This window comes from Monopterus albus, unplaced genomic scaffold (assembly GCF_001952655.1).
Source record: "Monopterus albus unplaced genomic scaffold, M_albus_1.0 scaffold120.1, whole genome shotgun sequence".
In the NCBI taxonomy this organism is placed as follows: domain Eukaryota; kingdom Metazoa; phylum Chordata; class Actinopteri; order Synbranchiformes; family Synbranchidae; genus Monopterus; species Monopterus albus.
The window spans coordinates 421,428-441,986 of NW_018128000.1; the positions used below are offsets into that span (position 1 = coordinate 421,428).

The 20,559-nt window shown below is 39.9% G+C and overlaps 1 protein-coding gene across 1 annotated transcript in view; it reads right to left on the reverse strand.

Moving 5' to 3' along the window:
* LOC109966872 (uncharacterized) overlaps positions 1-20,559 on the reverse strand; it is a 52,220-nt gene that overhangs the window by 14,701 nt on the left and 16,960 nt on the right. Inside the window, 5 exon segments of the mRNA XM_020612079.1 lie at positions 435-630; positions 832-883; positions 1,049-1,182; positions 1,491-1,521; positions 3,770-3,918. Coding sequence (XP_020467735.1) covers positions 435-630; positions 832-883; positions 1,049-1,182; positions 1,491-1,521; positions 3,770-3,918 — 562 coding nt within the window.

Consider the following 20,559-nt stretch of genomic DNA (forward strand, 5'->3'; position numbering starts at 1 on the left):
TAAGACATTCTTTGCATCACTGTTATACAGGCCTTTGTGAACAGTATCTGAGGAAATATCTTAAATATGTGAATTCTACACAGATGTCATGCCCACCTTTCGAGCATAGGTGCTCACAACTAAACTAAAAATGGAAAAGAAAAACCCTGAACACTGCCGTTTTTGTGTACAACATGGAAATGACTGAATGTTTGACAACAGATGGGTATTCTCAATGTGATGAAGCATTGTGAAAGAGAAAGTGTGTGGTGGTTTTTTTCTTCTGTGGGTGAATTGATCAGTATCCTTATGAAGTAAGCTGGGATTCAGTGCCTGGCTCAAAGGCTTTTCACTCCCACAATGCATTTCAGCTAATGTTTGTATTTCCCCACAAAAAAGGATCAACAGATTTCTCAGTTATTCAGTTACTGTACATATTACTGCTCTACCTGTACCTTCTTGGTGAAGCTGGTTGAAGAGGAGCCCACCATGGCTCGGTTGGTGACTCTTCCATTAAACACAGACTGGACTGAACTGATGAAGCTGGACTTTCCAGAACCGACTGGCCCCAGGAGGAGAATCCGGGCCTGAGTCACATACTCACAGCTCGGTCTGTAGGAGCCGACACTCTTCATCAGACTCATCTTTCGCCTGTGTTTGAATACAGGATGCTCATTTGCCATTCAGAATAATTTTAATAAACAGAATGAAGACATGGCAGAGCAAGTCTATCTAAATGAGTTAAAGTGATATGTTGATTGTGCTTAAATGTCTTACCTTTTCTCATAAAATGACCACAAATATATTGACTGCTAGTAATAAAATAGTTGCAAACTTAACAGATTTACTCACTCTTCTGTCCACTCCACATCTCTCCATGGAGAGTCCAACTTTGGATGAACTGCTGATTAAGAGCTCATGAGGTTTAATGAATATCCAACACACAGTGATGTCAAATCTAGATATTTCCTGAAGCTACAATGGTATTAATCAGCACAAAACAATCTGCAGGTCTCATGAACCAGAGCCTTTGACAACTGTCTTACTGTGGAACAAATTAATACCTTACCTGTGAAAGTAAAAGCCTTCTTACTCCTTGCACCTGTTGAACTGACACTGTTGAAAGCACCTTTAGTGTCCTCTGCCTTGGCATTAGCACTATGGGCTGGAGAAGCTGCAAATCTAGATTTCAAGTCTCCAAGACTGATGAGGAAAACAATCACAAACACCAGATGAAGAACACAATGAGGAGCTAAAAATTAATCAGATGAAGACCTGAAATTAACTCCTGATTGACCTAAAGGACAGGACTACAGTATACAGTAGGTGTCCTGTGAAATAGCTGCATTGTTGAGACGGACAGAGAAAATAACTGAGGCAATTAAGGCAAAGACTCAACCAAAAGACCCACAAAAATTCAAGGTTTAGTGATGAAACCTGAGTTTATAAAGCACTACTGATTGAAAGTGTCTATATTAGAACCTCACAGAAACATCTGGCTCACAGCTTACCCCGTTTCAGTGGATTCCACCTTCGGCACAACTGCAGAAAAGAGTTTAACAGTTTTAATGAAATATTCAGTCTTTGCTACTGTGCTTTTACTTTAGTATGGTGACATTTTGTTACCATACTATATATAAAAGAATGACAGCAAAGAAAGTCATAAAATACAGCTGTGAGGTGTGAAAAGACATCAATGAAACCAGAAATGTTAGTCAAAAGAAACAACTGGGCGAGTTGGCAAGTCTTCCAGTGTTGCTTAATTATATCAACTGTGTGTTTTTTTTTGTGAGACCATTTGTCTATCAGCTTTGGGTTTCAAAAGTGAAAAACAACAACTCTGATAGGAAGCAGAGCCACCATAAAGGTCAGTGGACATGCAGTGGGCGAGTCAAACACAGCTGGTAATTGATAAAATGTCATGCATTTCTTGCCTGAATACAGCTGTTGTGTGTGTTGTACAGTATTATCATCAGGACTACTGATGTTTGTCATTATGTGCTGTACACAGAGACATGCAGCAGAACGCCGTTTCACTTTTACATTATTAAGAACCACTGGTGTGTGGTTCTGGACTGTTTATAGCCTGCGCAGGGATCTAGTGCATCTGGTGTTCAATGTTCTTTTCATCCATGACTGTTTGCATTTTACCAGCTTAGAAATATTGTGTTTGTTGAAGAAAATGGAAACTGCAAACAGTGACATTACTTTTTCTTGCAACTGTAAATAGTAATATCAAGTAATGTTCCTGGCATTAATTTGCAATTTTGTACAAAGTGCACTGAACTGGGTCAAACTTTAATAGGGCTATGTTTTTTGTGCCCAGTCTGTCCCTGGGTACAAAGGTAAGAGGTGCCCAAAATACAGTGTGATGGTGGGCAATGAAAGGTGTGATCATGCTGAAGTGCTGCAGTTCATCACAGGTCAACTTGATGTATTGTGTTGTTTTTCTTGTTTCTGTCTGTACGGAGAGATTTTTCTTTTTAGACATCATCATGTGATTCTGTTAACCGTGTAAAGGATTTTGAAGCACATATTCACTGTTTGGGAAATTGGAACACAGTTGCGCATCTTACATGGCCTTTTGTTCCCCAATGCATCTGAACGCAGAAAAACTATAATGATAAGGTGGTGCCTCAAGCCTTTCTGTGACATGATGGTCTCTGATCATTTTCTTGACCCTGAAAAAAACTGCACGTATTACACGGATGAGCAGTTTAACAGCAATGTCAAGACTGAAAACAAATTATCATTAATTCACTTCAATAGCAGAAGTTTATATGCAAACTTTCAGAGTCCATCCATCCATCCATTTTCCTCCGCTTATCCGGGACCGGGTCGCAGGGGCAGCAGTCTAAGCAAAGATGCCCAGACTTCCCTCTCTCCAGACACTTCCTCCAGCTCCTCCGGGGGAATTCTTCCGAGCATTGTTTAAACTGTCCAGTACATGACCTTCTAGGTTACATTGACCTAGCGCACATTTCCTTTTTCTAAACCTGAACAGAGCACACGAATAGTTCACATAAGACTGCAACTACAAAATACATACAAAAGAAATACATACAAAAGCTCACTTCAACCATTGTATATATTACAAAAAAGAGCGATAAGAATTGTGCATAAGTTGGGGTATAGGGATCACACCAATGTAGCTTTCATACAGTCTAAATTGTTAAAATTTTTTGATTTAGTGGGATAAAAGACTGCAGTGTTTATGTATAAAGCCAGGAGCAATTTATTACCTGGTGGAATTCAAAAACTATTTAATGAAAGGGAAGGGGGATACAATTTAAGGGGTCAGTTAAATTTAAAAATTCATGCTATACGTACAACCAAAAAAAGATTCTGTATTTCTATAAGTGGGGTAAAACTATGGAATAATTTAAGTGTAGACATAAAAAATAGTAATAGAATTGACGAGTTTAAACATAAATATAAAGGTATGTGTCAATCAAGATATATGCAAGAACAGGCTTAATGATTAATTAGATGGAACATTGTGGGTGTGGTGTATGAATGTTAACACTTTGTAATAATTCTTTAGTATATTACTTGTGTGGTGTAGAAGATAATTATCTATGTAGAGATACTGCTTGCAAACCAATGATGGTAAGATGATGTCATGGGGTAGGACTGGATAAGTCTGACTTCTTCCTACTCCATTCAAGCATGTACTAGGTATAAGCAAATTGATATTGGATTAGCATTTGTTGGATATGTGTAAAATTATGCGTGTTGACATATCAACTGTCTGAATAAATAAATCAAATCAAAGTGTTTAGTAGCTTACCTGGAAGTGAAAAACAAGAGTTGCTCCCTAATGTGGCGAAAGTAGGTTTAGCTGGAGTAGCTGCAGCTGTGGCTGTGGTGAAGGCAAGAGGGTTGGCTGACGTAGCTGCAGCTGTAGCTGGCAGGGCTGAACCGATCCCAAAAGTAAAACTGATGAAGAAATCAAATCACATACAAGACAAGAGAAAAAGATAAGCAACAACAACAACAGATAAAGCAAATGAGCAGAAATGAACTTCAATGCTTTTCATTAGTCTTTAACTTAAAATTTAGCAGAGTAAATAATCAATTAAATACAAAAATCATCCGTTTAATAGCTGCTGACTGCAGTCCTAGCCAAGTCTCTCTCACATCAACAACTAAGAGACTTATTCTGTAAAGCTGACAGGTATTTTATAAACCTATAAACATTTTTATTTCCTTTTAAAGCCACAACAGCAATAAACCAAGTTAAACCGTTAAATCTGTGGGTATCTGCTCAGTGCAGCTTGACATCAGTCATCATGGATGTTTTGTAATGAGCTTAACTCGGACCATTTTTTAAAGTCTGACATAAAGGTATAAAATTAGCTTTAGCTACCTCAAAACTGTACTTAGGTACACCACTTAGGCCGATGTAGGGCTATTTATAAAACCACTGTTAACTACTGTAACTTACTGAAGCTGCTAATTCATTCATTTTCATTTGGCCAAATAAAGATTATTATTATTATTATATTAACGTTACCTCCTTGTTTCCATGTTCTCCCTCCTTGCTAACTACTGCATGTAGCCGCAGCGAACAATCACCACCAAAAACAAAACAGATGGAAACCGAGGAAATGAAACCGAAACTGGGCGATGAGGAAAGCACGATTGGTTAAGGCAGGGGTGGCCAATTCCAGTCCTCGAGGGCCGCTGTCCTGCTGCTGATTACCTGGAAAGATAAAGTGAATTGGTATCTTCCAGCTTCTGACTGACTGAACACACCTGAACCAGGTAATCAGCAGCAGCTCAGGCTGGGATAGTTGTAAAACACGCAGGACAGCGGCCCTCGAGGACTGGAATTGCCCACCCCTGGGTTAAGGTGTAGGTTAGATTATGGTCAGATTAAATTAGGGGGGGCAGACTTCACTTCCGAGCTTCGGGTTCGTTGTTTTTCACCAGGCACATACCAGTGAGTTGCTCATGTGTCGAAAAGCGTTCCCCTGTCAAGATGCGTTAACCTTTGGCCACTAAAATAATCTGTTGACAGTCTGTACAAACAATGCCTGTGGCTGCAGCTATCGCTGGCGTGAAGCCATTAAAGACACGAGTCGCCCAAAAGAGCTGGCCGGATTTGTCATTTATACGTACTGCATGGTGATGAGTACAAAGTGTTAAAGCCCAGTGTGTGAGCCTCAACCTGTCATAGCAGGAAAGTGCTGGTGCAAATGTTTGTGTGGCTGGTGCAAATGTTTGTGTGGCTGGTGCATGTTGCAGAGCCATTATTAATGTTATTACTTGCACCTTACTGCTATGGCAAATAAGAGTGACTATTGTAAATAAAGTGTGCTGACAAATAATTGCTGGCAAAAATTATCTAATGCTTTCTATATAGAGAGAAAGTGCCCGATTGGCAGCGTATGAACATCAAACATTGTAGGCAGTAATTAACCGTATGACTATTTATGTTTCTACTCCTCATGTCCACTAGAGGGCTCTCTAGACTTGTGTTTGGAAGCTGTTGACCCGTGTCAAGCTGCTGGCTTGACACAGGTCAACGTGGTCAACCTGTGGGCACCGTTTATTAAAAATGTTCTTCTTCTACAGGGAGACTGCATAGCCTGATGTCTGTAGCTTCCTCCTGCAGTCGAGGAAAATGTATCTTGACAATCACTGTTGTAACTCAGTAGCTTTTAATAATTTGATAATGTCTGAAACTGAAAGGCAGTGATTGCTATTCCTTGGTGAGGAAATATGCTTTGTGTTGATGTGTGTGTGTGTTTGCTTCTTTGGCTTGTTTGATAGAAGGATTAGTTTTTTCAGGTTAGAGCTGTAAACAGATACATATTTGGCTAGCATTATTAACTAACTCAGAAAGACATTTACACGGAGTGAAATCTCAGTATGAGTGTGGGGGTAGCTTCCAAACCATGAAATACTGTGCTCACCTAATCTTAGAGGCCACTGCTCAAACTGGATCTTGACCTTGTTATTCTGCCATAAGTTATTTGCATCTTGAAAACAAAACAAACAGTAAATAGCTTGCAGGTTCTTTCAGGCCAGATTTATCTGAGCTGTTTTGGCTCTGATCAGGCATAATGACAGCCCACACCAAGGCCCAGCTATCTTTATTACCTTGTGGCCATGCCAAGCCTTTACCCAGAAAGACTGGGAACTTCACTTAGGTTAGCACATCCAAAACCTGCCATACCCAATGTTCCCAAACAGAAACAAGAAGGCTGACACCTAAGTTAATTTTATAGTTGGGAGAACCCAAATCAAAAATACAGCCTGTTGTGGCCTTGAGGTTATGACTGTGTGTAATTAAAGGTGAGTATAACTGTTAATGGTTTGACAACAAACACTATCTATAGACTGTTAAGTCTATGAATCAAGGATGTTTGCCTGAAAAATGGTGTCCCACAATTCACAGTAACTGTGCAAAACCAACCTCATGATTTATCTGCCCTGTAACCACAAACCAGGTGTGATATATTTAAACATATGGGTAATGTACATCTGAAGGTGTGTGTGCTATGTAACAGGGCTGTAGACAGGATTTAGGAAATACTGAGGCCATAATTAATTTCATTAACACCAAGTAGTTGCTTTTAACAATAATCACTTTATATGGCCCAGTATGTGATACAGGGAATTTGTCTCCGGTACAGAAGCGAGTCAGCGCCAACTCACACTGCAGGGCGCTGCTCTAGCCATCGGGGGCAACTAGGGGTTCAGTGTCTTGCCTAAGGACACTTGGACATGTGGACTACATGCACCATGATTTGAACCTCTGACCTTTACCCCCTGAGCCACAGTCACCCTGAGAAGTTGATGTGGCCACTAATCATTACCCCGACAAAACATTTTCACACCTGATATTCATCAAAATTAAAAGTTACAAAAGGAACAATGAGCTCAATATGTTTCCAGCTACAAACACTATTCATATTTACTGTACTCTGATATACACATATTCAGCATAAAGTTGTTTTGTGTAGCAGTTTTCAAAGTGAAAGTTAAAGTTAATTGCACACAGTCATAACCTTTCAAAGTTAGCTAGTTTTCAAAGTGAAAGTGAAAACTGCTCTGTAAAGGAGGTCACAGCACATCCCTACCTCCCTCATTGCATTTGTCCTGGCCAAATCAGAATAACCATGAAGGCAGCTACTGATATCAGCCAGTGTGTGTTCAAATCACATATACTAACCTCAGGCAAGTTCAACAATCCTGTAGGTTCCCTGCTGAAGGTATCTTTCAGCCAACAGTCATAACATGCAGTGCAGAGGCGGTTAGTGCCTCACTATCCACTCACTGGCTCAGAAGCTCATAATTAATGTGGATAGTTAATGATTTTTGATGGTCATCACCTTACAGCAGGTCCCCCTCATCATGTGGGACTGTGAGTTTAGAAAGTTCAGACACATCTTACTCAGCAGCTGATATCTGTAGAGCAGAGAGCTGCAGGTGGGAAGAAGAGGGTGAGCGGTCTAAAAAAGGAGCTATGCTGACTATGTAGTCGTGTGACACAGCAGTCTGTTTTACAAGCAACCCCCTCCCTGCCACCTTTATCCACATCCCCACAGGGTGACACACAGGCTCTCGGCTAGTGAGCCTGCCAGTAAGCCCATTATGCCAAAGTACAGTTAGGGCTGAAAATAAGAACTACAGTGATATGGGTGGAACAGGTTGCAACCGAGGAGAGGGCAAGAAGAATATCAACTTGAAAACACAATGGCTATGCTTCTGAAATGTTGTTTGCTTTTTATAGCCAGTGTGAAAGTCAATGACAAAATAACTAATGATTAAACGTTCGTGAAAAGTATTTGCATAACAGCCAAGGGCACAGGGTCAGCGAAGGCTCTAACAGGTTGCTAGGTGGACTGATATGATTTATACATTTTGATCCAGTATGAAAATACCACATACAATGTACTTCTTTGAATGCAACACATAAACTTTATGAAGAGGATCTTTATAGTCTATGAGTAAAGAGAAGGACAAAAGCTTATAAAAAGAGTAGCGGTATAAAAAAAGAAACCTCTTCCATTGGTACCAAAAAAAAACATCTGCAACTTTTAAGGTATGAACATTGGCTGCTATTTTATCTTTACCCTATATTTTCTATAAAGCAAAAAAGCTGCGATCATTTTGAACCAAAGATGATTTGGTGGTAATCCATACAATATTCAGAATACCTTTTGATTTTTAAATTCTAGCTATTGTAGGCAATTTAAATGCTGGTTGTAAAGTCCAGCATAAAGGACCTGCACGATAAGAACTTTGAAGTCTTACAAAGTAAGATGTATGGTACCTTGCAGTAGTTCAGGCACTGGTTTTATATGCTGTTCAATCACACATGAGTACACCCCTTGTACAAGTCCATACAAAGACAACGTGCACATTTTCAACATACTCTAACAGCACTGTGTTTTGCTGCTACAACCCTACCTGTTTACCAATAAATGTGCTTCCCTCAATCCACCCTCCTCCTGAATAAGCACTTAGATTTATGACAGCTTCATTTAAACGTTGTCTATTTCAGTTTGAGTCTGGCTAGCCCAGGTTTATTTCTGCAGCATCACAGTAACAGAGCCACACTGGAAAGTGTAAGCTGTAGACATGCACCAAAAGGCATGATTTGTGACATAACTAGATGAGTTTAAAATTCAACAAACAAATGTGATGTGGGAGCCTAAAACCTCCGGTGCATATACACTGTGAATGGGGCTATGAATAAAATACTGTAGGAGACAATTTTTGTCCATCATCTACATGTTTGAAATGAAAAATATTTACTTATGTACTGAATCTTCATTTTAGAAAGAAGCAGACTGTGAATGTTTACTGGTTAATTTACCTTTTTTGTGGAAAAGCACATTACCAGTCAGGGCTGGCTGGTGTGTCCGACCAGAGAGTCTGACGGTAAGATGAGCGCAAGTATTTGCATGAAAGTGACCAAAAGGTAAAAACAAAAATTACTGGCACTGAATAACAAGACGACCTTATACTTTAACAGGTGAAGTATGTCAGTGACATAATCAGACGCTGTGTTTACTGATCAACAGTTCAGTAAATCTGTCCACTGTACTGTATCTCACTCTGACAGTAAACAAGCTTTAATTAGTAAGTCAAGCTATCGACTGTCACCAGAGCTGCTTGTTTGTGCACCGGACTTTTAGCACCAGGGGGTGTTTCAGCACAAACTCAGAAGTCAACCCTGACCTCTGAGCTGACTGATCCTGATGAGCAGCCCTCTGGGTTTTCTGTCCCAGCTGATCAGAGGTAGTGCAGTGCAGGGGAACCTGACTGTTGTCTTCATGTCCACAGAGTCACAGTGTTAGAAAGACGGCCAGTGTGTTGATTTTATTCTGAGCTGAGGATGAATCCACGCTGTCTAATAGGCTACTGCTTTTACACCAATGAAAGCAAAAGAATAAGTACAATAGGTCTTGGGTAACAGACGATCAGGCTACTATCTAATCGAGATTTTGTCCCTCTTCTCCCAGCGTAAACTTCTAAAAAGTAGTACGCTTCATTATGTGCTTTAAAATAGACTGTATGAATGAGAAAATGAAACAGCACGCAGTGAGCAGGGGAGATTCAAGGGGGTACTAAGCAATCTGTGTTTCTGGAACTGAAAACAGTTTCATTCAATTCAAGGTGAACAAACTCAGTTTTCACTGAACCTGCTTTCTGACATACGCCAATAACGTTCACAAACTGCTTTTAGAGAGAAGGTTGTTAAGAATATAAATGAGAATAGCCAAAGAGAAGATAACAGCTCATCCATTTCACCCACTTCTCCAGCCTATGTATGGAACACAACATGGCACAAAGCACCGTGTGAATGATGTCTGCGCTAGTACCTGCTAACCACACAGTTTTCTATTCTCCATCTCTTAATCAATAGTAACACTAATGCAAAAGCATTAGTGAGATGAATAGAGCTTTATTCTTATAGTGCTCTTTATTGTGATATTTGACAATCCTGTGCTGAAAGCAGACTAAACAGACAGAAGAACATCTCTGGTTCGAGAATCTTCCATCAGTCTTTCGCCTCAGCTGGCTGAGCTGTTGCTTTGTGTTACATCACACTGTTGACGGCCTGTAATCTGACTGGCCAGCAGCCTGGAGGAGGAAACATTGTTCAGCCTCTCACTGTTTGCATCTCCAGCCCCCACTGTGCAAGCTCACTGAAGAAGTAGCTGGCAGTAAAAATCAGACCTACCTACCCAGTATGTTAATATGTAACTTTTGTGTTCACTATCTGTTGTGATAGTTTCTTCTAGTTATATCTGTAAAAACACATAGAGTACATTTTACATGCTACTGATACCTGGCTTTAACTTTAAACCTTAGATGATCTTAACAGAGGTCTATGCAGGGGGCATGCTCACCTTTATGATAATTTTTATGTTGATACTTTATAATGTGTGGCAAAGCTGAAGCTTGTTGCATTGTCTTCCTGCCAGGAGATTCCACTGGGAGTAAGGAGCATGAGAAGGACTCTTGTTTATTATTTTTCATCATCACCTTTTATTTTCTCTCTTTGATTCTCTTATTTCACACTCGATCCAACTGCCAAGACACACTGTCTGTCAGACATGCTGTCTATCAACTTGTATTTACAAACATTTAACATATTCAGACCATGTCAAGATGATAAATTATACAGTTTCAAGAGTTGCATAACTGGTTTCTCTCTCAAGATGAAGTGAAATTTGCAGTCACACATCTCCAAGGAGGAAATAACAGGGAAATACGGAAGACAAGTTGTGAAAAGAAGAGAATAGGAGGAGAAACATAAGGGAAGAAAGGGAAGGGACACGAACTAGTCTGAACCAGTGCAGGCTGACTGCCTGGGCTATATACCCCTCCACACCTCCCTCCCTCCTCCTCATCTGACTCAGACTTGACATCTGACTTTTTCTTTTAGTACACCGTCATGTGGTTGTTGCCACCAGGAACAATTTGATTACACATTCCCTAGAAATGTAAAAGGATCCAGAGTAGAGTTAGAACACTGGTGGCGATGCCAGGATGGTCCAGGACATGAAATGGGGAGCAGGTTTTCCTGCACATATGACATAGCGAATCAGGAGGTGTCTCAAGAAAGTGAAACTGGGTGAACTGATTATCAGGCAAACATGTTTGGCATAAGTGAAGACCCACACATACCTCTGGTGAGACAGATTGTTTCCACGCTACAGTGGATACAATTATAAGGCAACTATTTGTGGTTGGAAGTTGTAGAGCTATATATGGATACTACAAAAATGAAAAGCAGTGGGGATGCTTTCAAGAAAGTATCTTCTTTCTGACTCACTGCGTAAGATGAGTCAGAAAGAAGATAGATTATTTGTAATTTAGCAGATTTACACCAAATGCACGATTCATGAATAAAAATACACTTTTAGACAAAAACAAACACATTAATTAAAATTAGAGATAATGTATAATGTACACTCATAAGTTATAGGAATAAGATAAATTATTAAAGGAAAACAGCACAAAAATACCTAAAGGCAAAAATCTTGCAGTGGCAGAAACAACTAACCAGACAAACCAGCCAAATATTTTGTGTGTGGAGTCCAGTGAAGATACACAGGACATTTAAATAAGCTGGAGTTCAATTACTTTATTTTTTAATCAGGTGCAACATCAATATGAAGCAACTGTGTCAGACTGAGCCTGTTTGAACTGCTTTTTCCTCTTGAGAAACACAGGCCATGTTTTTTTCATCTCACATTATTCTGGACTGCGTTATCCTTTTCTTTCCAGTGGTATATTTATTTCTTCATTGTGCCTCCACATGGATTCGGTTTAAATTAAAAGCAGGATTAAAAATTGGACAAAACAATAAATCTTACACAATAGTTAGCTCTAATCATTCTACAAGTACTGGGAGTCTCAATTACTAAAATGACATTAAATTTGAAGTAAGGTCATGACAGTGATGTTGCTGATTGAGAAAATCCAAATGATTGTTGGATTAGGACAAAAAAACGGACTACCATTTACACTTCAGATGATATGATGGATCAGGGTCAGTGCGGTCGGAGGCTGCAGTGGTCTCTGGGACAAATTTACTCTGATGTAAACTGACTGTTGGTCACAGAGTCCATGAAAGCTGACACTATTTCTGGACTCAGCCAGCTGCCAGGTCCTAAACTTACTTTCCTGGCTGCTGGAGATCAGACACAATCTATTAATATATATTTGACTCCCGGTTATCTTCACTCATCAGAGTAAACATGAAATCTGTGCACACCGCATCAGATCATGATCAGCCTCCATTTAAGGGCTTCATGTTAGACAGAAGCTGTAAACATGTTTCTTAACTGTTTTAGGTTAGGGTTAGCCTTATATTATCTGGTCCTGGCCGTGAACATTTTATTCATTATATGTTCTTATCACCCTTTTATTCCTGTTAAAAATAAGTTATGTAAATGAAATTCCTTAAAAGGAGAACGCTGTTAAAAAGCTGTCAGTGAAAAAAATTGGCAGTTTTTTTTTTTTTTTACTGACTATTGAGTTTATATTTAGTACACATGCATAATACATGTAGGCTGCAAAGAAAAAGCCCAGTCAGGTTAATTCTACTGGATGCAGTCAAACTGGAGCCTAACAACACATGCATACTTGTAATTAGTTTAAGAACAGCGATAGCATACCACAGACTTATCACACATTTGGTGAAGAATCAGTGGAGGCTACTTTTCCACCAGCTGAACTAATATGTCACTACAACAGATAATAAAGATCAGCAAAGTTGAAATCTCAGAAAAAATAGTTGTGATAAGGCAGATCAGGGTGTAGGTTTGACAGTGTTCCCTAACTTTGTCTTGTTTATGGTCTCCAGCCCGGTGGGGTCACTGGATGTCTGAAACAGAGGAGGCAGTGCTAGAGGTCAGGCTCCTGACCTTTGACCTCACCCTACAACTCTGCCAGGGGCCCCTTTGCATGTAGAGCAGCCATCAGTCTAGTGCAGTGTGTGCTAGTAGCCCTTCTTTGCTGACTCTCATGTTTTATACTATTTGACTTAAAGCAGCTGTATACAGCTGGAGTAGCTGCTGTAATAACACCAAGGAACCTGCTTCCTATATGCATATCAGCAGTATCAAATCTAATGTTTTGCATGATCAAAACTCATTTCCCCTTGTTCTCTGTCCCCACTGTCCTTTGGTGGTGATTACAAAACACCTAAAACTCACTAAACCTACAAAATGTATTGCACCCTCTTTTCCATGTAAGTACAAAGACAACTTTGTATCATGTTCTAAATGTTTGGGATTTCTTGCCCTACATTCTTGAGGCCATAGAGCTGCACATTCAAGTCCTCTCTTAGCAGAGCTTGATGATTTCCTGAGGGATCTCTGCTCACATGAATGGCCTGAAAAGAATTTACTGATTAGGCTCTTTGAGTTCTTTTTTCCATTATATGGTTAATTGTTTCAGAGTGTTTGTGATGCTGCGGGGGTTGCCTATTTCTTGTTTGTTCATGGTAATGCTACAAGTGTTTGAAATATATATGGTTAAGATTAATTTAAGATTCAGAAATGGCACATAGTACTTCTAACAGCACATGACAACCTAGCTTGAGAAGCAAATTTGTAAATGTTGTTCATTTCAAAACACAAATGCACCACGAGGCTTACAGCTGAAAAATGAAATGACAAGTGTCTCACATCCCAAAAGCGATGACTGTCACAGTGCCTTTAATCAAGAGACTAGAAAAACAGAGAAGCCCAGTTTTTAACAGCAGAAAACATCCAAGTTTGAGTGTGTAGAAGTATGCACATACGGTATGTTGCTCAGTCAGTAAACAGTGATTTAAAAAATCCCCAAAGCACAAACCTTGAGAGTCTCCTCTACAAATTCTCAGCACCTCAGAGATTGGAAAAACATGTGCTATAATCCAAGTAACACATACCTGGGCCAAACGTCTCTGCCTGCTGCAGCTGAAAATCAGTGCCACCTGGACAGAGGTGAGGTGGTACAGTACCACTTAGTATTTCCAACTCCATTTTAGTTAGTCTTCTGCAGCGTTGCAAGACATGGTCCTACAACAAATGGCTACACAGATACATACAGTACTGTATATCTGTGGAAAGCATGTTTGTGTTCCATCTGCCAGGGGACACGTTTAAGCAATATAAAGGTTTCATTTTGACTGTATTTTGCCACTAGACTAAAAGAAACCTAATAATAGTTTGTCAATAGTAAGATCATTAGATGGACTACTATTAGATGATTATTAAAGCTACATGGAGAAGGTCTTCAGAACATGTAAATACAGAATAAGTTCACACCTCGGTAATTTTTTAATAGCAAGAAAGGCAATTTTTTTTTCTCAGAAGCCAAAAAACATGAGACACAAACCAATTGTTAACTGCAGAAAGAGTCCATGACTTTTAAAATGTTTGACCTCTAATCCCAAAGATGCCCACTAAGAACAATTATTACATTATTACTTGCACTTGTTCTTTTTTTGGCTTATTTAAGCTACACAATTACAAGTGAAGCAGAGCTTATAAAGTTAAGAACTCACAAGCAGCCTGTCTGTTGGACAGAAAACTAGCTGTTCTGCCAAGGCAGAGATAGAGTGCAAACAAATATGCTGTAATTCCTGTTGAAGTTACTTCTCTTTAGTGATCAGACCAGTAAAGAACACTTGAGGAAATAGGCATCTCAGTTCCAATGTTCTTGACATACAAATGAACTGAACTAGTACCCACCCTCTCAACTTCTCTCAACATTCCTGATGTAAACAAACACTAAGACCTGCACAGGACCATGCTGCAGCCTCTAAAAGTTACCAAACACAGCAATAACTGCTGATATTGATGTTTGAGTTAAGCAGCTGAGAGTGACCTGCCTCTGAGTCAGTTCACCCCAGTGAGTGCATGTGTACTCATTAAACACAAAGAATGTTCTTGTTACTGCAGAACCTGTTAGGCTTCTGTAAATAATCTACAGTATGTTTTATTCTACCAGTTATATGCATCTACTGTACACTCTTATATACAGTATATGCAGAAAGGTCTATGATGGAGCATGCTGGATGATTTGGAAGGTTAATGTGTCATTTAAAAACATGCATTATTTGTTGTTTTATATGTACTGTATATGATAATATAATTTTCCAAATCCCTTCTTGACAATTGTTTAACTTTCAGGTCTGATTCTTCTGTGTATAAATGTGGTTCTAAGCTTAACAAAAGCAGGAAATTCATTAAAAATGATGGTGGCAATAACCGTGCAGCACTTGTGTGTTTGTGCACATGAGAATTGTCTGAGTCAAGTTCATATGCATGTGTGTCTGTGTACATAAAACAGTATCCATATGATAAGCCTGGGTGATACCCAGGCTTATCATATGCCTCATATAGGGAGGGGTGACAGCCATTGCATGAGTTCTCTCTGCAGATATCTGTCTGACATGTCGACGGGTGCCCCTGCCAAGGTCCTCAGTGTGGCAAAGGGCAGCGCCTCTGCTAACCTCGCAAACATACTGTGGGGCTGGGCCAGTGAGAAGCAGCACAAACCGGCGTGAGCCAGTGCTGGAAGCTACATCACTCCCCCACCTCCTCCTTCCTCTGACTTCTTCCTCCCATATGTGCATACACACATTAGGATTGGTGTGCTTATGAGAGCCTGTCATTGTCTGGTTTCACACTGATATCTGACCCTCAACTAAACAACATTCTCTGGCATGACTGCAGTGGATTTTTGTCTAAACAACATTCAGGTCTGAGCAGAAATTGAGTTTTATGTCATTGCCAGTGGTTTGATTTAATCAAAATCTTCTGACCCTCGCCACTCCATGTCAAACCTAAACATCATAATTATAGTCTTAACCCTGACACCAAAGCTGAAATGAATTCAAACTTCTAGCGAAATCTACTTGAAATCTGATCTGAATCTAACTCTAATTATAATGTCTTAAGCCAGTTCTAATCAAATTTTAAGAAAAGCCCAAGTCTTTATATTGTAATCCCCTGTGGGTGCACTTTACTCTGGATGGTCTAAAACTCAAAATGCCATCCAGGAAATAAGAAAAACAAGAATACTCACACCCTCACCCTACACACGCTTCCTCCTCTGTCCCCCAGACAGACCGAGCCCTGACTACTGTGAGCTGCACTGTATAGCAGAGCATTTAAAACACTGTCAATCTTAGAATGTACGACTTTATCTCCTGTTAATAAACCAGGTTTTCTCCTTTTGTGCAGTTTACAAGGAAAATGTGACGGCACTTTGTACATTTAGCATAGATACTCATGTCTTAAAATACATGCAGCACTCTCCATCAGCACATGCAAAACATGCTATACAAACTTTGTTCAGTTCAAAAGGTCACATACTGTAACACAATTAATAATTGACACTTATTTCTGTAGGTGTACACCCATTTGGCCTGATCAACGCTTTCACAGTTGACCAGCTGCTCCAGAGTGATGGTGTGGAAAGGTTTGATGTCTGTAGTAAAATCCACGATTCTGTCATGCTTATATGGAACTGAGTAACTATTAGCTCAGCTACAAACCTAAAGGCAATGCCCTGATAATTGGTCTGAAAGTAATGTTTAATTCTTGTATCTTTAAATTGAGATGTACCAGAACCTTCCTGGAATAAAATGCACCTATGTAGCAAGATTTTATCTTAGGATGCAGTGAAATGCACTATTACACTCCTGAATTCTAGGTCAGCTCTTTTTCTAGAAGGGATATATATATAGCATCAGACAAATAGAGGCTGCAGAATTACTCTAGCTGGTCAGCTACCCTCTTGACTGTGACCACTCACCCAGCGACTTGACACCCCAGAGTGTCCCTGCTGCAAGGCCATAAACAAACTTGTACCCCCTCACCTGTATTCCCTGCTCACAAACACATTATCAACAAAATGTCATTTCACTGGTGTGAGACAAAGGCTGCCAGTCTTCTGTAACGTGACTTCATCTGTTTACAGTAATCAGGGATTTTAATCATTACTGCACGATGGCTAAGTGATGATCACTATCACCTCACAGTATAGAGATTGTACGTTCTCATCATGTTTATGTCTGGATGCTCATGCCCTTCACCAGTTTAGTGGTCTTAAAGCTGGAAAAAGTCCCTGGTTGATGCCCTGTGGCTGTCCCATTGCTACTAAATAAGTAGCTTTGCACAAGTAAATAATCTGAGTTCTTCTTCTACAACAGCTGAAATTACTTTGGTCAGGAATCAGGGCCAAGAATGATCAGAAAGAATAGATGCAGCAACCATAAGCTGTCTCGGTGTAGAACAGGGCATGTCAGTATTGTTTCGGGATAGAGCTCAAAAAGTATGCTCTGCTCTGCTCTTCATGCATCTATATGCCAGCATTACACGTCAGTAATGTTGTGTCTCCTCTCTCCTGTAGTGTGTCCTCTCCTCTCCGTGTACCTTTCTGCAGGTAGCCCTGGCTCTGGAGCTCTACGTTTCTCATGAGCAGTCACCGACCACATCAACCTGCCCGTTGTTTGTTGTTGTGTTTGTTGTGCCGTGTTGCTTTTCTTCTGTCTCTCCTTTATCCACTTGCCACAACCAGTCGAGGCAGAAGGCCGCCCACCAGGAGCCGGGATATGTTTGACATTTTTATCCATTCACGTGTGTATTATCATTCAATAAAAACACATGCCAAGCTCCTTAGAGAAATACATTGCATATACATTTAGAATCAGAATCTGCTTTATTGGCCAGGTGTGTCGGACATATGAGGAATTTGACTCTGGTACATTGGCTCTCAGTGTGTACTGTATGTACATATCCCCATGCAAGGGGCAAGTAAACAGTAAACCAGCATAAGGCTGTGTAATATAACAAAATAAGCAGTATTAACAAACAACAAACAGTGCAAACAAAGATATCCATGATACAAAATGCTCTACAGTCAAATGTGCCACAAGGTGTCATTGTCATAAGCCTTTCAAAGAGCTTGTAAATAGGCCAGATGCCAGCCAGACTGTTGATCAGGAGTATTTGAGAATTCTTTTTTGTTTGTTTCTGGGTGTGTTCCGTCTCATCAAGCCATTTAAACTCAGTCTGTGGTCTGCCGTTTAAAGGGCCATGTGATGTCACCACAGATAAGATGCTTGTGGCATGTCAGGGGAAATTCTGCCTCTGCCCTGATTGGCTAAGCATCTAGTTGTTTTTTTATTAAATGCGCTTGACAACAGCTCAGCCAATGAGAGCAAAGCATTGGGCGGGGTCTAATGTTCCCAGCTGTGCGTGCCCTCAGACATAAGAGTTTCACTTCCTCTTTGTTATTAGGGCTGATGTTGAAAACAAGCGTGTCTAGTACAAGATCTGCAGCTTTGCTGTTTGAACATGTTAATCTTGGGAAGACACGTGACCTTTTTGGAGTCATATGTTTTCAGGGAATTTTTAGGGAATTTCTATGGAGAATCAATAGTATTATATACTGTATGGTGCATAGTAAGATAAACAAAACTTAGCAGAGCACAAACCAATACAAAGAACATAATTTTACTGCTACTTTGTGCTGCACACAAGTTTCTGCCCCAGGCAAGTGTCATTAGAAGGCAACTTTGGTTTGTTGTTTCTGACTTTTTTATTTCTGCACAAATGGTTTACTGACCTCTGCATATACAGCAGACATATTTCTACTTGTGTTTCTGCTACAGTCTCAACTCTTCCTGCTCTGACACTCAAACTTTCCATGCACAGTATGACAAGCAGACTGCAGCGCAGTGACAGTTTGTGTGTGTACCCAAACACAGTTCACACAAACACATATGAATGCAGACACACACGTCACAAAAACACCCACACATCCTCCATATGTTATTGCCCTTAAATGTCTGAAGCCTCAACACATCTGTTACTGCACAGATGAAGCTGGTGCAAGGTGTGTGTGTGTGCAGTTGTCACTCCATCAACTCTGTTTTGGTGTGTGCTCTACTGTGCAAGTGTTGGTGTATTACTTAATTAGGTGTCTTGTTTATGCACACATAGAACAGAAAGTGACATTTTTACACATTACTTATGCATTTGAGTATGTTGTCAGTATGTGTCTTTGTATGCGCTATACCCTGGCATATATGTACATTTGTAGTTTGCTATTATTATTGCTGTTGTTGTATTTATGGCTATAAAGCATCTGAGGCCTTCACAAAGTGACCAACAGCAAGGATCTACATGTGTTTACAGGCTTTGAATAACAGTGTGATCATCATCAGACCACAGCAAAGGACATCTTTGTAAATCAGCTCCTGGTTAAAGTGAACAAACTGTATAGATTGTTTGTTGCACCTGGCTCATGCTTAAAGCTTATCTCAGTGCATCCTGTCAGCTTTATTAACATGTTTTTGTTTATCCATGTCAGATATCCTTGTTGGTGGCAGGAGAGAGTTGTTTTTGATTGGCTGATTAAAGCACACCATGGCTTTGTTTTCTTAAGTCAACATCTACATGGATATAATTATACACCAGGGTGTCCTGATACAGACACTGCAGCCCCTACTTATTTTAGGCAACCTCATTATGCACTATTACTTGTACCAGTGTTTTAAAACGGATCTTTTTAATGGAATTCAAACAAATTTCAAATGCTGAAAGTAACTTTAAAGTTGTTTTAAAAAGTAAAAACATAAGTGACCATTGTCTGCCATAACTGCCTTATGCTCATAGTGTTGGCAATGTAATGTCTTTTACTGTCAGTATTTTTTTTAAGCTGTATTGCCATGTTGCTAAGATTCTTTTTACAGCTACAGATCTGTTTTCATTGGGAAAATAAGAGAAAAAGTTGCTCAAAAGGACGCACACTAGCCTGAGTAAGTAGCCAATCATGTCTGCACATTGCTACAGTGGCATGTTTTTAATGGTGAAATGTCACATTAATCAATACAGAAGTTCAAATTCACAGAGGAAGCACTGGTTCAGTTAGAGCTATGTTTTGTATGTATGTTAAATGAATTCTTATTATATGTTATGCCTTTCCTATATATTGCTGCTCTCCAGAACCTGGATGGCTTTGCTCACAGGATGTTCTCTCAGCTAATCCACCTGTCAGAGCTCAACGGCCGGGCACAGAGAGTACTCACTGCCAGTCACTACGCTTGTGTGTTTCTCCTCCTTCAATCCTGCATATATCCTAGAGTCAGTCTGTCTGGCTCTGATTTCAGATCAGATAGGACCCACCCACAACAGGCTGCATGTGTCAGAGGTATTCCTGTTCTTGGGTTAGGTACAGGGAGTACTCCTCATGCTTCAGTCTCACACATCGCCAGTCATTATGACACACACACACACACACACACTAGTGAAAAAGAGGTGTACAGTATAAAATATCTTGTCTCTGCTTGCCCCTTATTTGCCACTTTCTTTTCTTACTTCTCTTAATATCACAATTATTTTTGCAAAGAAACTTGCTACCATCCCAGCCTTGCCATATTTTTTTTAAAGTCCTATTAAGGCTTGCCAAGTAATACAATTGTCAGTTAAGTTGCTAAACTTCATCTTTCTCTCTCCCTTACTTTCACAACCTCTCTCTCTTTTATCTGGCCTCCATATAGGTCTTGTTAGTTTACATGCATGATTTTTACATTTCAACAACAGC